This window comes from Eschscholzia californica, unplaced genomic scaffold, assembly GCF_041429995.1.
Source record: "Eschscholzia californica isolate CP2 unplaced genomic scaffold, dmEscCali1.0.p SCAF_6, whole genome shotgun sequence".
Lineage (NCBI taxonomy): Eukaryota > Viridiplantae > Streptophyta > Magnoliopsida > Ranunculales > Papaveraceae > Eschscholzia > Eschscholzia californica.
The window spans coordinates 37307364-37328607 of NW_028238483.1; the positions used below are offsets into that span (position 1 = coordinate 37307364).

At 36.6% G+C, this 21244-nt stretch overlaps 2 protein-coding genes and 1 long non-coding RNA gene across 3 annotated transcripts; 2 read left to right on the plus strand and 1 right to left on the minus strand.

The window, feature by feature from the left end:
* The first annotated feature begins 405 nt into the window (after nt 1-405).
* LOC147534401 (uncharacterized) lies at nt 406-2205 on the plus strand. The gene is made up of 3 exons (XR_015228231.1): nt 406-797; nt 1215-1314; nt 1771-2205. It is a non-coding gene; the product is annotated as an uncharacterized LOC147534401 (long non-coding RNA).
* A 3298-nt stretch (nt 2206-5503) lies between these two features.
* On the minus strand, nt 5504-9327 carry LOC147534402 (UDP-galactose/UDP-glucose transporter 2-like). Its single transcript, XM_086647941.1, has 7 exons — nt 8983-9327; nt 8652-8680; nt 8351-8552; nt 7209-7451; nt 6491-6592; nt 6264-6371; nt 5504-5921 (listed from the first exon to the last, which is right to left on the minus strand). Exons 1-7 carry the CDS (start codon nt 9106-9108, stop codon nt 5673-5675), a joined length of 1059 nt encoding a protein of 352 aa, XP_086504067.1. The 5' UTR covers nt 9109-9327; the 3' UTR covers nt 5504-5672.
* Nucleotides 9328-12436: 3109 nt separating this feature from the next.
* LOC147534403 (uncharacterized) lies at nt 12437-17698 on the plus strand. Its single transcript, XM_086650120.1, has 4 exons — nt 12437-13714; nt 13818-14018; nt 14805-15767; nt 17573-17698. Exons 1-4 carry the CDS (start codon nt 12437-12439, stop codon nt 17696-17698), a joined length of 2568 nt encoding a protein of 855 aa, XP_086506246.1.
* Nucleotides 17699-21244: the final 3546 nt, after the last annotated feature.

Here is a 21244-nt window from a genome sequence, read left to right on the forward strand (position 1 = left end):
TTTCACACTTTTAAGAAATGGACAAACATAAGTAAGGGTGATGAGTTCCAGACACAATTTTGAGTTTTTTTTTTTAGTTTGAGGCATGATTTAAATTGGACTAACTTTCCAGAAATTAAAGGCGGTTATCCTTAATAACTTCGTGTTGCATCCCTTGAAATGCCCAAGGGAAAATGGTTGTTAAGGTCAAAAAATTATTTATAATAACTAAAAAAGCAAGTAATTTTTTATATTAACTAGAAGTGTTCAAAATATAATGGGTATTGACACATAAAGTTTAAAATAATATCACAAATTATTAATCAGGTCATTTCTTAATATTTAGGTTCCCAAAATACCCTCATACATTAAAAGTTCCTTTCTCTCACAAAACCCACAAATTTGAGGAATATTTTTCTTCTTCTCGATGGTTCTTCTTCTTCCTTCTATGAGTTCGTGTTTCCATCATGAACCTCTTTCAATCAACAGTTCTTTTTTATTCTTCATGAACCTCTTTGAATCTCTGATCATCATCTTAGATTTTTCAGTTTGGTATAAGTATGTTGAAACCCTAAATCATTTACTTCAGAAATTTATTAATCCCTCCTCTCTCTCTCCTCATGGTGTCACCGACTTCAATCTACTCATTTTCTGTAATCATCTGCGCAATACCAACAACAATGTCAACCACCATCAAGAACAACAAACCTAATCTCAAGAATAAGAAGAAGAATCCATCATTTCTTGTTTTGGTGGTCAGATCTGTGGATTTAAATTTCAAGGTTATATTGATGGCAACAATGATGGTAGTCTTAAAGGTTGCTTTCTTATTGCATTATAGATTGCTTTGTTTTAATAAACTCCAGTATTGAAGAGTTTGTTTTCCATTTCAATCTTCAATAATTGCTTTTCTCAACCCAATTGACATAGTTTGAGTTTATTTGTATAGCCATGGACGGCTTTGTGCCTAATATAAAGAAATGGGTTGTGATTTATCCTGTTTATATTAATTCAAAGAAAACGATAGCTCAAGGACGACAAATAAGTGCAAGTAAATCTTGGGAAAATCCAACTTATATTGAGATGAGATTGGTGATTGTTGCAGCGCTCTTAAGCTTCATTATGAAATTGAGATGACTCTCTTATTATCTTATTTCTTGATAGTATTATTTCTTGGTGATTGTCTTCGATGTTCCATGGCTCGGTAGTTGATTTAATACGTCCACTTGTTGCAGATGGATAAAGCGTATCCGCGTGATTACATGCAAGTAGGGAGAGTAAGGGTGCAGCTAAAGAGATAACATGGCACCTTGTGTAATCCGGATATTGGTTCAAGTAAGCATTAGTCATGCTTAGACGATTACACTTTGCTTGCTAAAACTAGTTATATTTATGGATGGAGTTCATTTGTCTATCTCTTTTTCACATAGTTGTTAGATTAAAATCTAAGGCACCATAGTTAGATAACCGTTAGAACTCCGGCTTAAGTTAACTACCTTAGTGATATACTAACATTTCGGAGTTCGGTAAGAACTTCAGCTTAGTGAAGTTTTTTTTGTTGGAATGCAACTTTACTGTGGTCTTATAACTCCATTTGAATTCTTCCCATTCAAATTATCTTCTTACAACCCAAGATGCAATTCAGCTTAGTGAAGTTTTTAATGCTTAGTGAAGTTTCTTATCTTCAAGCTTATTAAAGTTTCTTGTTGAAATTGGACTGATTTGGTTGTTAACATTATCTTCTTCTCTACTACTCTTTGATGGATTAATTAATTCTGGAAATTACTGTAGAGTTGTAATTGAAGGTGGAGGAACTCAAGGTTTGCTCGAGGATAATGGCAGTATACCTGAATCATTTTACACAAATGGGGGTCTGAAACTAAGGGTTATGTCGACAAGTGGCTCGTTCATCGTTGCTTCAACGAGGTAATTCTTGTTAGAACCAATAATCAAGGATCACCCAACGTTGAAGACTATAGTTTTGATTCTGATAGGCAAGGGACACTAAGCATGGGGATAGAACAGATAAAGGAGAAGGAGGAGGAGGAGGAGGAGGAGGAGGTGGTGGTGATGGTAGCGACTGTGGCGGTATACTACTAATTCCGATGGATGATGAACCAAACGGAACTAAATGTAACTACTATTTTGTGTTGGTATATAAGTATTTTTGAGTGATGATAGACTTCATAAATTTTATATGATGAATGATGAAATCAATTCCGAACTCAAGATTTCGTAGACACGTACTTTTAGTTTATATTTTCGATTTGCAAATCGAGTTTGCAAGATATGCAGCTCAAGATTATATTAGGGTATGCAAGCTTGCAAATCATGTTTGCAATCTATATTTTGCAAACACGGTTTGCAGTTTACATTATGCAAACACGTGTTTGCAACAATTTGTGTTGCAAACACTTGTTTGCAAAACCGATTGTTGTGAATACGTGTTTGCAAAAGTTGTTTGTAAACCAGATTGTTGCAAACACTTTTGCATAACAGATTGTTGCAAACACGTTTGCAGAACAGATTTTTGCAAACACGTTTGCATAACAGATTGTTGCAAACACAGTTGCATAACAGATTTTTGCAAATATGTTTGCATAACAGATTGTTGCAAACACGTTTGCAGAAAAACGTAAAGGAAAAAACGTCGTTTTTTTCTGGGTGTTTTTTTTGAAAAAAAGTATTGAAAGTGGATCTTGTTAGAAAGCTAATGAAAAATCATTTCTAAATATACAATTTTTATAGAAATCCGACATCTCAAACAAAAGTTATATCGATTTAAAGTTTAAGGAAAAATGAAAGAATTTAGTTACACAAAATGACAAAAAGGGGTATTTTGGTATTTGCACACTTTTTGACCTGAATAATAATTTTCAAATGTTTTGTGTTTTTCTACTCATTTTCAATATTATTTTGACCTTTCTAGCAATTACCTCAATGCCCAACCACTAGTTTTTTCGAACTTTTGATGTCTCAAATACTAATTTTTCAAATTTAGATGTCTGTCATAACACTTGCATGCTCATGTAAATTCGTTAACTCCTTGCACAAACTTTCATAAAATTTACAACAATAAAATTTGACTGTATCATACACTCGTTCACATATAAATTGATTTTTAAAAGAAAAACACCCGTATATATACATCTTATTGTTTATAAACATTGGCGAATCTAAATATTAAACAAGTAATGTCCACCTAAAATATCAAATACTGCTACTGCATCCACCTAAAAAACCAAAAGAAGTTAAATTTGGATAGATTACTTAGCCTTTCCATTGCTGTCTCAAGAGCTAAAAACTAAGAACCAGAACTTTAGATTTGATTTTATAAGATCTGGAAACCAAAGAAAATGTGGGAAAAACACTGACTAATATAAAGAAAAGAAACTCCAAGAAACCCCCTCCAACTTTAACTCTCTAGCATTAGAATGACCGTATAAGAAGATGAAGCTCCTCTCCTCTTTTGTTCGCGCACGGGAAGAAGATCGATAGTTTTTATTATTTGTTAATAAACCTTCTTAGATTTTCAGTTAGAGCATCTCCTATGCAACACTCAACAAAAACTCAATTAATCGAATGTGTCAAGTATGAGTTGAGTTTCTCTTTGCTAGGTTGTTGTAATAGTCCCGCATTGCTCACAAGAGTGTCCAGAGACTGGGCTATATGTGTATGCTCAAGCTTAGTAAGTACCGAGGCCTTTTGGGTGGGCTTGTGGTGCCTTCGCTAAGAACAAAACCCCGTACCCGTGTGGGCTTGGGCCTGGGTGGTTAAAGCGGGGACAATATCGGCAACTGCTAAGGCTTGGAGCGTTACAAAGTGGTATCAGAGCCGAGGACGGCTCTTCGCTGAGGGTGGGGGATTGTAATAGTCCCACATTGCTCACAAGAGTGTCCAGAGACTGGGCTATATGTGTATGCTCAAGCTTAGTAAGTACCGAGGCCTTTTGGGTGGGCTTGTGGTGCCTTCGCCAAGAACAAAACCCCGTACCCGTGTGGGCTTGGGCCTGGGTGGTTAAAGCGGGGACAATATCGACAACTGCTAAGGCTTGGGGTGTTACAGTTGCACTATTGAGATACTCAATTCAAAATTCGTCTCCAATGCAACACTAAAAAAACTCAACATTTACTTTAGATGTACTTTTAGTTCTTATATTAATATATAAAATGTTGATGTGAACCAATTGAAATACAAAAATAAACGTTGAGATACTCAAAAGAGAACTCAATTACTCAAAGAAAACTCAACAATTGAGTTCTCTTTTGAGTATCTCAATATTTATTGTTGCCACATCATATTGAGACTCTAGTTGAGTGTTGTATTGAAGAGTGTTTTTTGTCAAAAACTCAAGTATTCCTATGTGTTAAATTGAGTTTTGTAAGTTGAGTGTTGCATTGGATATGCTCTTAGGTCAAACGAAAGTTAAGAGGTAAAATGGCAAACATGTAATTATTTATAACATTAAGGGTTCGTTAAATACATCGGTATGCGCCTCAAGTTTAAAAGAATTCAAAATAAGGCCATCACAAGTACTCATATTGGCTCCTTTTACAAAGCAAAGGAACGTAAAGGAATTTACCCATAAAAACTAAAAAATAAGGCCTACGTTTTGGGGAAATCAGAATATATATTTGTGGTGGAAAGACTTTGTCAAAACAAAATTGACCAGTATATTTTCTAATTGTTAGGGGGGTATTTCTTCTCCATTCCGGCAAGGATCACCGGTAAACTGTCATTGTCGGCGACCTTAATTTTTTTTCAAATCTTTCTTCTCATATCTATTTTTTCGATCACCAAAATCTGGCCACCACCATCAACATTTGCATCTTTCTCTCTCTGTCTGTCTGTCTCTCTGTCTGTTTGTCTATCTCTCTCTTCCCGATCACCAAAATCATAATACTCGGTCTCACTCTCGTTTTCTTTCAGAATTCGTGGTCGACTGACCCACGAAACCCTCCTTGAAGTTTTGTTCCGGCGAAGGAAGACGAAATTATGTACGAGAGAGAGAGAGAGATCGAGAGAGAAATTGAGAGAGACAAACTATAAGAGAGAGAGAGAGTGAGGAGAGGAGGAAGAAACGAAAAGAGAAAAATGGCGGTGGTGGTATTGTGGCCAGAGTTGGTGGCTGGTGTTGAAGATGATGATGAAGCAGAAGATATGTTTGTTACCCCTTAAAATTTGTTCCCACCCCGAAAAATATTTTGGTTTCACCAAAAGGCTGGCTAAAAATAAAGGTGAGGGAAGTAAACCTGGAACCTATAAAGTAGACAATTACTTGACCACACCAAACCTTGGTCTTTGATATTAAGTGTTATTTTGTTTTATAGACCTGATTAGTGATTTCTATTGGAAATAACAATTTAACTTTTGAGCGTGTGGTAGCTTGCGTAGATTCGCATGTCCCCACGGCCCCTACGTGGATTCGCCCTGGGCAAAGTAGAACATCTTTGTCTAGCTTTCGCCGTAAATACATGATTTTTATCCTAAGTTTTCTCCCTTGGAACTTGGAAGAGAAGTTATACTTCAAGAGGGAAATGGGAAACACAATTTCCATATCCTAATTTTCTAGTAATCTTATCTTACGGCCAGTTTTACATATTCACGTGCTACAACAGACAAACTAACTCATGCCTCATATATCTTCCTTCTCCATTTCTTTGAAGGACAATAAAATTAAAAACAATCTAAATTCAGACCAAAGGACCTCTTTCATCATCTTCTTCGAAATTTTCACCCCGATTCTTGACATCTTTATAAGGAGACATAATCGAAATCACCTTTTTAGATGGTAATATTGTCGGAATTTTGTTTTCTGGTAACATCTTCAATACGATCCCCATTGTTATCAGCAGAAGACCTGTTCCATGTTGTTCTGTTAATGGCTTTGTAAAGATCAAGTATGATAAGAGTAATGTCACTGCCTTCCTTGCTGTTGTTATCTGAAAATTTTAATAAGAAACAAAAAAGAAAATAAAAACCTTACTCGGTTAGATTTGAATTTCATCGTCAAATTAGGGAAATGGAACAATTCAGTGTTGATAAAACAGGGGTATTAGACCATTCTATATTTTAATATAAAAAACAGATTTGTATAACAACAATTTCTATTGTTACAACTGTTTTAATGTTATTCTTCGATAAATCGTTTGAAGCAAGAAAAATAAAAATAAAATATCACTACTCCTTTCTCTATTTATTATAATGATAATAAACCATGAATTGTTGTGCAAATGTTCGATAAGTTAAAATTAGTTAAGAGAGTGAATGAGAGAGGAACATACCATGGCTGTTGTAGCAGCACCGAAGATAGCGATGAGGGACAACACGGACACTTGACCAACAAAGGTTGCCATTGCTTCGAAAACTAGTACCCCATATACATATGGATGCTGCATTGAGGAAATGCATCTATTAGTCTCCCAAGGGAACCTGTAGTAGGACGATTACAGCTACAAACCCCCTTAGGTGGTGTCGTTAGTGGTGTCTGGTATTTAGGATTTTCATTTACCTGAGAACATGAAGTCCAGGCTTTAAAGAGCTCCCCTGTTAAAAGCATCGGTGGGATCAAGAAAGGTAACCCAACAACAGTTGAACAGAATAACATCTCCATCTGTTAAAATGAAATTAAAAAGTAGATTCAAAAGTTAGAGATTCCTTCTTTCTTAGTATAAAATGTCAATAAATTTATTGCTACAGGCTCAATCTTGATCCCTCTGATTAGGCGGCCTTCGACTTACAGGTTAATGAGATCCAAAAAAGGAAGGAACAAAAAACTATTGGATTAGGCTTGTCAGGGTACCGGTATCTAATGGTGATACCGAAAAAGCCCAATTTGGTTAAGTGGTATTACGTTATCAAATGACGGTATCAGAAAAGCCAAACTTGGTTAGTTGTTATAATGTGTTGCTCTCTAATGACAAAAGCGAAGTTTCTTCCTTGCTAGTGAGATTCTGGGTCCTTCTACAAACTACACTGACATTCCCACAGATAAAAAAATAAATGGGATAGATATTATTAGCAGTAATGGCCTAATGGGTCAAAAAATTAAGTAAGGATTATGCATTTAAATTAGCATTAGCATAAAAGTAATGGAAGAAATGATAGTCCTAGGAGTTGTTTCAGGATTCATTATAAAAATTGCTTCTTGTAACTAACCAGAAAGAGATCTTTCTTTCTCGGTAAAAGGTATGAAGTCACATAATGGTTTGGAAAAAAGTGCTAATTACCTGAGTTGTTTCCGGGTTCATGGTAAAAATCGCTTCTTGTAAATTACCAAGAAATGCATCCATAACGAGAGCTCCAGTTACCATCACAACACCGATAATACTGAAGTTAGGAGATGTATTAGCATCTGCTAAGGTGAAAAGGATTAATCCAATGACGAGGAGGATAGCAGATATATATTCATGAGGCGGGTATTTTCGCCTTAAGCCCGGAATGAAAGCTCCCATTATCATAACGGGCAAAACCTGAATTAGGAACGTAGTTTAAATCACAATAAAAAAAACAATTTAGAGTAAACTCGATGAAGGTCAACTACGATGATTATAAGATTTCATTGAAGGAGATTCAACTAACAAAACCAAATATTTACAGACTAAGGTAGTTTTCGTTTTTTTCATACTGTTTGTTTTTATTTGACTTGTGCTCGAATGGCTGTTTTAGGTTGATTTCGGCCGTTGGGGTCCATTTGATTTAGCCAACTCAAATTCATATTCAAACGACTCAGATTTTGGTGAACGAGGAAAAAACAAATGCCACCTAAAAATATGTTAATATGTTAAAATCCCTTTTTGCCTAACAAAGATCAGTTCATAGAGGCAATTAGGCGGAGGAGTTTCTACAAACATTTTACATAAATATTCAACCAGCAAACTTGTAAAATTTCTCAAGATTATCATGTTGATTTTTGGAAATCATCGATAGCTAGGGAACTCGACTTCATCAGGTGGTAGGTATCATGTGTTGCTCTCAATCGTGGAAAGAGGGGTTCGACTCTTGGTGGTTAGGTTTGTGCTCCTTTTAAGAACCATGTTGACCCTTGCGAGAAAGAACAAAAAAATCATTGGCTTATCAAATTATCTATCGAGCCCTGAAAAAGATTCAACAAAAGACAAAAACAAGTCCACTATCTATTTTACGTCAAGCAATACGTGGAGCAACTACCAATATAGCAGTAAAAGCAAGACGTGTAGGATATACAGAAGGAAAATCACTTGCCATCCGTCAACATTTACACAAAAAAGGTAAAGTCTAACCCAAAATCATGTCACAACCCTCGAATACGAAAAATGTCATAAACATAAACTAACACTCAAACAACACAAACAAAAATCCAAGAATTACTATTGTGATGTGAATTTTGTACCTTAGTTGATTTGAACATAAGTTGGGCTGGGTAGTTGAGGAAAGCTAAAGATCCTTTTGTCAATCCATGGGAACCCATAAGAACAGCAGAAAGCTTCCAATAAGTCTTCCATGGATTCACCATTTGTTTTGTGGTGAAACCTTGCAAGTAAATTAGTACTAAATATACAAAACCTTGAACAAAGGTGAAGTACCAACCATAACTGTAAATACCCAAAAAGAAACATCAAATTCAAGAGAAAAAAAAAACGGAAATCAAAGTGGAAGGAAACCTAGAGAATTTTACAGAGAAATAGTATTACCTAAATTGAAGTCGATTATATACATATTCCTATAACAAATTAAGACATAGAAATATGTTCAAAATTAGCTAAAAAAATTACAATCCCACATTAGGAAATCATAATAATTGATAGAGGTTGGGAATTTATTCTACTATAATTTTTGTAAATTTTTCAAGAGCTTATATGGGTTTAATCACAATCTTCTTAATTATTAGTGCAAATGATCATGAAATTTCATTGGGTTAGTCCTAAAAAGGTATTAAATCATCAAAATATGAATGGGTTTTGAATCTTTTCTAACAATGTTTGATTAAAGAACAAGAAAAGATGGAAAATTTTGAATACTAACCTCACAGATTCCATTAACGAGGTAACCAAAGAAGAAACCAGAGGAACAAATAAGAAATTGTTGCCAAATTGGTTTACTAGTAATCGAAATCCCAAATAGAGACCTAGCTTGTTCTCCATTCTTCATATCTTCTTCTTTTCTCTTTCTCTCTCTAGAATTTGGAAATTTTTTGAATCAAACAGAGAAGGAAGAAAATCGAAAGTCTGAAGAAAAGAAGAGAAACTCCTTTGAAAATGCACGAAATTCTCACTTGTGCATGTCGATTAAAATGCAATTATATTTTTCTCGTTTTTGGTGGGGACTCTCTCATTCATAAGTAGTCTAGAGAGAGAGAGAGAGAAGAGTTTTGGGCGCTTGAGGTTTTGAGTGGATATTTAAAGAGAAGAAGGGAGAGAGAGAGAGAGAGCGTTACAAACTTACCATTAAAAACATGTGGCCTCCAAAATTAACGTATGATCCCACATTTACCAAGATTATGTATAAATTATGATCGACTAAAATTTTTGTCACAAAAAAGAAATGGACTGTGGTGATAATTGATATATGACCCGGAAATTTGTCTCGATTAGATCTCCAAGATTATGTATGATCGACTGAAATTTTTATAAGTATTTTAAAGAGAGAGAAAGTGAAAGAAAAGTATGTTCGGGTCTTAATCAACTCGAATTCTCGGGTAATATTCTATTTATTTTTTTGTTGCAAAGACAATATATTGTTTGTAAGATACTCTTTCTTATTATTTAACACCAAATAAGATATATGTCTTTTTTTTGTTGAAGGAAATACGATATATGGTTATATATTTATTGGTAGGGTTATTTTCCAAAGGACCCCCAATTTTGTGACCAGCTTCATGCTAGTCCCCTACTTTATCAATAATTTTCATATGACTCCCTTTTTCAGTTACCGTTAACTAGTCATATTCTCTCTCTCTTCCATCTCATCTCTTCTCTTTGCCACTTCATCATCTTCTCCGGCGGCCTTCAAACATAAAAAAAAACTTTTTTAATTTTCTCTCTCCTCTCTCTAATTTCTTTTTTGTAAATCTCTCCTCTCTCTCTCTCTCTTTCTCTCTAAAAACTCCGGCGAAGGGACTGTTCACGTACAAAGCTGTTCGTGAACAGACCTGCTGAACTGCCCCTCCGGCGAAGGGAAACCCCTTCGACGGAGTTTTGAGAGGCCCTCTCTCTAGATCTGTTATAAAGAGAGAAGCAAGGAAAGAAAAAATTAGAGAGAGAAAAAATATTATTATTTTTTTTTTTTTTTATGTTTGAAGGTCGCCGACCGGAAAATTGGCTGGCCGACGACCATCGCCGGAGAAGATGATAGGGTGCCAAGAAGATGAGGTGGTAGAGAGATGAGATGGAGGAGAGAGAGAATATGACTAGTTAACGGTAACTGGAAAAAAGAGTCATATGAGAATTATTGATAAAGTAAGGGGTTAGGCAGGAAGCTGGTCACATAGTTGGGGACCATTTGGAAAATAACCCTTATAGATGCAAGTGAAGGGTAAAAACACTGGTGGGTCCCTGTTGGGGTCGTTCATGTAGAGAGAAATACATGCCTAGTGAGTTTTAACCACATCACCCTTTTGCCATGTGATACAATCCATTTTTCTGTCTAAATGGGATTGCTCCTCGTATATTAGTTTGATTGAAATGGAAGCCAAGTTCTTTACAACTTTCCTTCTTTCTTAGGTTCTCTTTTCTTTGTGGTGTTTTCTACTTTGAGTAAAAATCGGGGTGCAAGGAAGAAAATACTTTTAATTTCACAAAACCCCTCTAAGCACTTGATTGTTATTCCTCAATAACAAACATTAAGTAGATATAGCTCCAAGAGACATATCAAGGAAGAGCTATCATATAAAAGATTATAACACAGAGTTAATCATGAGATTGCACACAAGGTTACTTGCAAACTTTGTAGGTTCCTTTACATAGTCTCAAAGGTCTCTTGCACTATTGAAGTATATTGAAGAAAAGGAAGATATCTAGAAGATATCTCTCCAAGATAGAAAGAAATACATAATATAGCAATTGTAATTTTAATTGTTTCCTCTTTGTAATATTTCCTTATTTATTATTTCTCTACAAACCCTATTGTAATCTCTATAAATATGTACCCAAGTCTATCAATGAAATCACCTTTGCTAGTTATATCTCTTGTGTCTCTATCAATTTAACATGGTATTAGAGCCAAATTAATATTTCCGGGATTTTTTGTTGGTAATAATTACTTCGTTACTTCGGTTTTATTCTTCCAAGGAGCTCTACGGATTCTTATTATCGTTATATTTTGATCATCCCAACTCCATCTTCAAAGGTCAGTTTTCATAAAAATTCAATTTTTTTCGAATTTTTTTCGAATTTTTTTGATATTTTTTTGATATTTTTTTGCTAATTTTTAGGTTAGAATTAATAATTCTGTTCCAATTCTAGGTTAGAATTGTTTCTGTTCCGATTTAAGGTTAAAACTAGTTCTGTTTCGTTCTGGGTTTTCTTCACAAAACCAGAACAGACATAATCCGGTTCCATATAAATCCGAAAAAGATAAACCTAGTATATTAGGATACCAGAACCAAATTAAACCTGGTTTTTTTTCAATACCAGAGGATATATTAAATCCGGAAACACACCTATTCAGTTCCAGATCGGAACCAAAACTTATTTTGGTTCCCGACTTCATCTTCTCCGGCGATCAAACTCTAGAGTTTGAATCTCCTGTCGGAAATCTGCCCGTGTCGGAAACACCACCACACCTGGACCATCTTCTCGTCGGAAAATAACCACGACAACCTAGGGTCGTCCACCAAATCCATTACAAATTTGGCCGAAAGCGGCAGTTCCAGAGAGCTTTCTCTCTCTACGAATTATCCATATTTACTCACTGTTGGTGGACGAAATCAATCGATTTCAACTACTTCCTCTTCGATTGATAGTTCCCCCTTGTTAATTACACCAAACCGATCATATTTGAAGAAACCCTAATTTGATAAACCCTCTGCCTGAACCCTAATTTTGGTCGGCGACGGCGCTTCAAACAGGAACCCTAAATTTGGTCGGGAAAATCGACTGACCCTAACCGGTTGCTTTGACCCGTGACCCTACCCGGTTGCTTTGACCCGTGACCCTACCCGGTTGTCTTGACCCGTGACCCTACCCGGTTGTCTTAACCCGTGACCGACAAAGTCTACCCACTTTGACCGAAACACAGTCTTCTGACTTTGACTGACCAATTTTTATTTGTGACAGCACCTCACTACGATCTTTTGTGACGGTTTTTTTTTTTACCACAGTTATCACCTGTTTGGAATTTTTATCTGTGACGGCATCTACTGTCCCTTTTTTACTTTCCCATATTTGGGACAGCTTATCTTTCCCACTTTTATATTAAGTGTGACTTTCTGCACCGTCGCTTATATTGTGACATTATTTCTTATATTCTTTACAGAACAATGACTTCTGGACAATCTGCCAACATAAGTGATCTGAACTCGAATTCCGATGACAGTCCACCGATGACAGATTCAACTCCTCTCCAACAAATATGTGAGGCTTATTATGTGCATCCTTCGGACAATGCAACTTCTGTTGGTGTTAACCCCGTGCTTACCGGGCCAGACTATGCTGAATGGGCTCGCAGTATGCATGATGCTCTTATCATCAAAAATAAGCAAAGTTTTATCGATGGGTCGCTCCCTAAACCGACGGATCCTGCGCAACTTCATGCATGGATCCGTTGTGACACCATGGTGGCTGCTTGGATATCCAATTCTGTCAGCGAGGAAATCCGACGTAGCACGAGACGTTCGGCTTCTGCTTTTGATCTTTGGAAGAATTTGAAGGAGCGTTTTGCTACGTCTAACGCTACCTACATTTATCAACTGAAGAAAAAGATTTCTGCCCTTACACAGGAGCACCAGACTATTTCAGCTTATTACTCTCAGTTGAAGTCTTATTGGGACGAATTGGATGCTATCATTCCACCCACTTCATGTGCTTGCCCTGTTGGCAAAACAACCATTGAATATCATCTTACCTCGCGTACAATTGAGTTTCTCATGGGTCTTCATGCACGTTATTCTGCAACTTGCAATAACATCCTTCTAATGGAACCGTTACCTTCTCTGGCTAAGGTATATAATTTGGTCATTCAAGAAGAGCAGAAAAACAAGATCAATGCTCCCTTTGACTTTCACGCTTTCAACGCCAAGATCACGGCCGCTAACAAGCTGAAAGAAAGTGATTTACCTCCCCCGAGAAATAAGCGAATTCGTCCTTATTGTACTAAGTGCAACCTTCATGGACACACTGCTGACACTTGTAACAGAGATGTAATGTGCACTCATTGCAAACGTCTCGGTCACCCTGTTGAACGATGTTATCTTCTTCATGGTCGCCCCCCTCGTCCAGGTGGTGCCCGTAGCACTTCTCAGGGTTCCAGCTCTTCTCCAACTCCAACTCTTACCAGAGAAGACTATGACCGCATTATGGCAGTTATCAATGCACAAACTCCTTCCAGTTCTGCTATGATGTCAGGTACTTCCCTATCTCACCCTTCTGTTTGGATTGTTGATAGTGGTGCTTCAAACCATGTTTGCTTCTCTCTAGATGCTTTTAGCTCTTATGCTTTAGCACCACCATCTTGTTATGTTCAAATTCCTGATGGAGCGACTTACTTAGTCAAATACATTGGCAGAGTCGTCTTTTCCGACTCTCTCTCTATTGACCAAGTTTATTACATTCCTAATTTCAAATTTAATTGATGTCTGTAAATCAGACTTGTAATCTTTGAAATCTGGTATTTATTTTGATTCAACTCATTGCCTTTTTCAGACGATCTCAAATCATCAGGAGATTGGTCGGGCTGATGCTATTGATGGACTCTACATTCTCCGTAGGAATTTTACTGCACTTGCTTTGAATAAGTCAATCGACGTCTGGCACCGTCGACTTGGACATCCTAATTTAGGCCGTTTACGTACTTTATCAGAACGTTTCCCGTTTATTTCCTTTAATAAGTCGCATGAATGCGTTGTATGCCCTATGGCAAAACAATCTAAGTTGGTTTTTAATAAAAGTAGTAGTTTTAGTACTTTTGCTTTTCAACTTATTCATGCTGATATTTGGGGACCCTTTCCAGTTCTATCTTTAACCAACAAGCGTTATTTCCTCACACTTGTTGATGACTTCTCCAGATTTACTTGGACATTCCTTATGGAAACCAAGTCTGAGACTAAAACACATTTAAACTTCTTTTTTCAGTTTGTTTCTAAACAATATCATAAGAAGATTAAATCTATATCCTCGAGTCCTGAAAATACATTTTCAAACCCGATTGAAACATTTCGTTCTGATAATGGAGCCGAGTTCTTATCCAATGATCTCCAAACTTGGTTCCATTCTCATGGAATTCTCCATCAACGCAGTTGCGTCTCCACACCCGAACAAAATGGTGTCGTCGAACGTAAACATCGTCATTTACTCGATGTTGCTCGCGCTTTGCGTTTTCAAGCACATCTCCCTTTAAAATTTTGGGGGGAATGTTTAAAAACGGCAACCTATTTAATCAATAGAATGCCGACTCCAATACTTTCATACAAATCTCCTTATGAAATGTTATATGATTCTCCACCGGACTACTTAGCTCTCCGAGTTTTCGGTTGTTTATGTTTTGCAACCAATACCAACATCCAAAATAAGTTCGATCATCGAGCTAAACCTGGAATATTTGTTGGTTATCCGCCTGGGAAGAAAGGATACACCATTTACGATTTAGAGACACACAATCTCTATGATTCCCGGAACGTGCGTTTTTTTTAGGATAAGTTCCCTTTCGCTGAACGTCAATCGACATTCTCTGAACCTACCTCCTTCACTCCGCTTTCATCGGACGCCTATTACTTCAGTCCCATCGACGATACCCACTCGCCTCATCCGGACTTGTATACTCTCCCGTCTTTGGTCGACGACCATTCACACTCTTCCACTGACGCGACCCCCATCCCACCTATTGTGTTAGACTCCTCCTCTTCCGCTGCTTCTTCCTCGGAGGAATCTCCCGAGCTTCCTTCTGACTCTGTTATTCCCTCGCAAGGTATTTCCCCTCTGCAAGGTGCTTCTCCTTCGAAAGAATCTTCACCTTCGAATTCTGACACCACCCCGGTTTCAGCTACTTCTCCCGAAGAACCTTTACCTTCTTCTCGACCAGTCCGTACAACGAGACGTCCTGCCCATCTGGCTGACTATCTTTGTTCTTGTACTACTGCACCTACGACTTCCACCAAATATCCCTTAACTGACTATGTCAGTTTTGAAAAATTCACCCCTTCCCATCGAGCATTTCTTACTTCCGTTGTCAATACGGAAGAACCCACATCCTATTCCGCCGCCAAGGCTTTTCCAGAATGGCGTGCTGCAATGGATAAGGAAATTCAAGCTCTTGAACAAAATCAAACTTGGTCATTAACTCCCTTACCCCCGGGAAAGAAACCAATTGGTTGTAAATGGGTGTACAAAATCAAATACCGCTCTGACGGATCAATTGAACGTCATAAAGCGCGACTCGTTGCCAAGGGTTATACCCAAGTAGAAGGCGTCGATTATCATGATACTTTCGCCCCAGTCGCCAAGTTGGTCACTGTTCGTGCATTTCTTTCCGTTGCTGCCATTAAAGATTGGCCCCTCCATCAGTTGGATGTGAATAATGCTTTTCTCCAAGGTGACTTGGATGAAGAAGTCTACATGACTATTCCACCTGGGTTTTCCAGGACTGGTGACAACAAAGTATGTCGCTTGCACAAATCCCTTTACGGATTAAAACAAGCTTCTCGACAGTGGTTTGCCAAATTTTCTACCGGCTTACAAGCTGAAGGTTTTAAACAGTCATCTTCTGATCATTCACTGTTTTGTTTTTTTGATGGTCCGACTGCCATTTACGTCTTAGTTTACGTAGATGACATCATTATCACCGGCAATAATGCCTCGGAAATTTCATCTCTTCAATTACGTCTCGAGAAACGTTTTTCTCTTAAAAACCTTGGACGACTTCAATACTTTCTTGGAATCGAAGTATCTCGTTCCCCAAAAGGCATTTTCCTTTGTCAACGCAAATACACGTTGGACATTCTTCGCGACTCGGGTCTCCTCGGAGCTAAACCAAGTCTTTTTCCTATGGAACAACACTTAAAGTTATTACCTACTGATGGTACGCCATTAGACGATCCAACTTCGTTTCGGCGTCTTATTGGTCGACTTTTATATGTCACGGTGACTCGTCCTGACATTTCATTTTCTGTGAATTACCTTAGTCAATTCATGCAAAATCCCCACTCCAATCATATGGATGCGGCTACTCGAGTTGTTCGTTATTTGAAAGGCACCATGAATCATGGCCTCCTTCTCTCTTCGTCCAGCACTCTAACTATTTCTGGTTTTACCGACTCTGATTGGGCTAGTTGTCCCATCACCCGTCGCTCGACCACCGGCTACTTCACTATGCTTGGTTCAAGTCCGTTGTCTTGGAAGTCCAAGAAACAACCGACTGTTTCCCGATCCTCGGCTGAGGCAGAATATCGGGCTCTAGCTACACTCACTGCGGAACTGCAGTGGCTGAAATATTTGTTTCAAGACCTTCGTGTCTCAATTCCAGAACCCTTTCAGGTCTTCTGTGACAATATGGCGGCTATGCACATTGCCGCCAATCCTGTCTTTCACGAACGAACAAAGCATATCGAGATCGATTGCCATTTCGTTCGGGAGAAAATTGAATCTGGTCTAATTAAGACGACTCACCTTCGCTCTGCCGATCAGATAGCTGACATCTTTACGAAACCACTTGGTTCAGATCCATTTCATCGGCTACTCTCCAAGTTGGGCTTGATTCAGATTCCTTCCCCTGCTCCAACTTGCGGGGGGGGGGGGGGGGGGGGTATTGAAGTATATTGAAGAAAAGGAAGATATCTAGAAGATATCTCCCCAAGATAGAAAGAAATACATAATATAGCAATTGTAATTTTAATTGTTTCCTCTTTGTAATATTTCCTTATTTATTATTTCTCTACAAACCCTATTGTAATCTCTATAAATATGTACCCAAGTCTATCAATGAAATCACCTTTGCTAGTTATATCTCTTGTGTCTCTATCAATTTAACATGCACGCATAACTGTATGCACGTTAAAGACTACCACCACGTACAGTGAATGCGACATTTCTTCAAATATTATAAATATTTGATTTTATAAATTTGAAATTTCAACTTTTGAAGGTGAATGTAGGTCAACATCTTCGGCTAATTTGTTCCTAAATTTACTTAAAGTAGATCAGCAGTTTGAATTTGCTTCGATTTTTGCAAGTGTAAAACTCATACCTTAAATGCCTCAATCATAATAGAATATTGATAATTTACCAATTACAAAAATTCTTTAGATTTGTTAAAATGCATCAAAAACCTTTTGCTAAGATTTCAGATATATAATAAGAGAAAAGATGCGACAAACTTATATTTAATTACTTTGCTTTTAAATGGATCCAAAATGTAAAAAGACTCATCTGTATAACTAATATTGGGTTGACTTGCTTTATTTAAGCTTCAAATGTCAAAATATGTGAAGGTGGGTTTGGCTATCATAAACATTGTTAGGCCCCAAAAAGTAAAGAAGGATGACTTGACCAAAGAGAATGAGCAAGGTGTAGTTCATGAACACTGTATCTAATTTTATGTGTTATTTTAACTTAGGATTTGGGTTAAGTGAAGTTTTGAAGAACTTTGAAACAAATTTTCATCCATTTTTATATTGGGCGTGCCTTACAGTTTGGGGATGTTAGGGGTGATTTTTGTCTAAATTGACACCTTACAGTTCTTGGGGCTGAATTCAGAAAAGTGCGAATTGTACAAATTAGACCTGAAATTAGGTCGTCTTGCAATGGCTGTAGTGGCCTAGTGGGGGTTAGACTTTGAATTTATAAAGAACATCATTTGGCTTTCAAAACCAAATCTTTGTTGTTCGTCAAAAAAAAAACAAATCTTTGTCTCAAAGTAGTCAAGGGGGTTTGATGTATTGGAAGTGGTTTTATTACTTCCACATTCCACTTTCAAATATGAGTTTGTAGTCTAAAACTAAGTGGTATAGGCAAAGTGTAAAAGATAAAGGGTTTTGGTATAGGAAGAACACTTTTTAGCAAAAGCAGTGCATTAGATATGGAGACCACTCTTTTTAGAATAGGGAGGGATAAACATTTTTTTTAAATATCTCAAATTTATACTTTGGTCCCTCCCATCAAACTATTTTGGACAAAAAGAGAGAGGAGAGCGTATCCTCCTGGTCGACTAAAAACCTTCGAGAGAGAAGAGAGAATCCAGTTCGACCTAAAACCTTCGATCAAATGAAAGAGAGAGAAGAGAGATAAACATTCTGAAAAGGAGAAAAGCCCTAAATCTGTTTGATTCTATCAAAAAGAGAGATATAGAGATAGAAACCTTAACCCTATATGACTAACACAACACTCATCTCCATAGAGAGTTTGTAATTCTTGTTATTGCTTGATTTCTCCATAGATTTTTTGGGTTTTAACACTAACTAAGTAACTTTTGAAGATTTCAAGTATCAATATTGCAATGAAGTATACAAACAACGATGTAACCCAAAAAAATATATAAGTGACATTTACATAAAAGAAATTTAGCATAAATAAAAATTCATGAATACCAACTGAAAATTTTAAACAAATTCGGCCAGAGCGGTTGAAAAAACAGACAAATTTCAGGCGTCTCAGCCGAAATTTATTACTATTTTCAGCGGGACCAGCCAAAATTTGTTATCTTGTTCAATCGACCCAACCGAAATTTGTCATCTTTTTCAGCTGTTACGACCGGAATTTGTTGTCTTTTCCAGTCGACCCTATCGAAATTTGTTGTCTTTTTCAGTTGATCCAACCGAAAATTCTTTACGAAAAAAAGCGACCTAAAACCCTAAAAAAGACAAGAAAATGATATTTCTTTACCTGAGGCATATTATCTTAATTATAAATGTCTTTGTTTAAGTCAATAACTTGGTTTAAATCCCCGTCCTTGTTTAAGTCGATGGTTTCGTTTAAGTCGATGTCTACGTTAAGTCAAAGGAATATTCTTTCTTGATGTAGGTTGCCTCCTTCAATAACAGTGGTTCCTCATCCATGAGATCTTGAGGCATCATTAAAAGCTCGAAACTAAGACTATAGTGATAGTAAACTTTGCAAGTTTTTTAATACTAATAGTGATGTTGATAGTAGTGACGATATTAGGGTTTTGGTTGTTTATGTGAGAGAAACTACAAGTGAATAAAATTTTAGATTTATTAATAATTTTTATCTAAGTCCTTCTATTTTGGCACTATTTATTAAATGATCCTTATAACGCCCTTTTTAAACTAATTTGGTAAAGGAAGAGCAAATACATAAATTGACCTTTCTAACGCACTGCTTTTACTAAATAATGCTCTTCCTATTCCAAAAGCCAAAATAAACCACCTGGTAGTTGTCTGTCAACACGATCTATTACGGGACTTTCATATCAACTTTTTTATATATTTGTAATGTTTGCAGTTAGTTTATTTTTAAGTGCTTTTACCAAAAATAAAATATTATGTAGTATCTTTGATATCCTCCTCTAAATCAAATTTATTTGGAAGATTCTTTTGTGATATAGGTGATTATATTTTTTGACTTTTGGTATAGGAAGAGCAGTATTTAGTAAAGGCAGTGTGTTAGAAAGGTCAATTTATGCATTTGTTCTTCCTTTACTAAATTAGTTTAAGGAGAGCGTTATAAAGATCATTTGATAAATAATGCTAAAATATAAGGACTTCGATAAAAATCAATAAGAAATCTGATATTCTATTCACTTGTAGTTTTCTCTCACATAAACAACCCAACCATAATATCGTCGCTACTATCAACACCACCGTTGGTATTAAAATCTTGCAAAGTTTACCGTTAATATAGTTTTAGTTTCAAACTTTTAATGATGCCTCAAGATCTCATGGATGAGGAACCACCATTAATGAAGGAGGCAACCTATATCAATAAAGAAAAGTCATGTGACTTAAACGAAGACACCGACTTAAACGAAATCATCGACTTAAATGAAGATATCGACGTAAACAAAGACATATATAATGAAGATAATATGTCCCGGTAAAGAAAAATCATTTTCTTGTCTTCCTCTATGGTTGAACAAACGTTTTAAGGTTTTTGGTCGTTTTTGTATCGTAAAGGATTTTCGGTCGGGACGACTGAAAAAGACAACAAATTTCAATCAGGATGGCTGAAAAAGACAACAAATTTCGGGCAGGTTAGCTGAAAAAAATAATAAATTTCGGCCGAATCGGTTGAATTGTTCTGTTTTTTCATCCGCTCTCGACGAAATTTGTTTAAATTTTCAGTTGTTCTGGGTGAAAATTTTCACTAATTTCATTCATGAATTTTTATTTATGCTAGATGAAGTTTCTTTTATGAATCTTTAAAATTTACTTTAATCAGTGTTAAAACCCTAAAAATCTATGAAGAAATCAAGCAATGCCCCTCTATGGAGATGAGTGTTGTGTTAGTCATCTTGGATTTAGGTTTCCATCCTTATCTCTCTCTCTCCCTCTCTCTTTGATCGAAATGAACATATTTAGAGTTTTTCTCTCTTTTGGTTGAACATGTTTTAAGGGTGTTTATCTCTATTCTGTCACTTTGTTCGACAAACAGGTTTTTGGTCGAACATGATTTTTCTCTCTTCTCTATCTTTTGGCCGAAAATAGTTTGAGGGGAGGGACCAAAGTTTAAAGTTGAGATATTTAAGAAAATATTGTTTATCTCTCCTTGTTCTAAAAGGAATGCTCTCCCTATCTAATGCACTACCTTTGCTAAAATTTGCCCTTCCTACACCAAAAACCATATTTTTTCATAACATTAGACTATTTTTGGTAAGTTTGAATGTAAATATATGCTTTTGGTACTCGGTAATTATTTTGAATATTATCAATAAATGGTAGTCTAAAAGCGAATTATCTTATCTCATTCACGCGACCGTGATATAGACACGACACGTCTCCCGACTGATGTGTCGGGCATAGATCTAGAGAGAGAATTTTTTTTTAATTTTTCTCTCTCTAGATCTATACCCGACACATCAGCCGATTGGGATTCAACTGAGAAATGTACCTGACATAGTGTCATTTTAAATAAAGCAAAATAATGTCTATACTATATCTCTACCCGAAGTCCCAAACCAAACA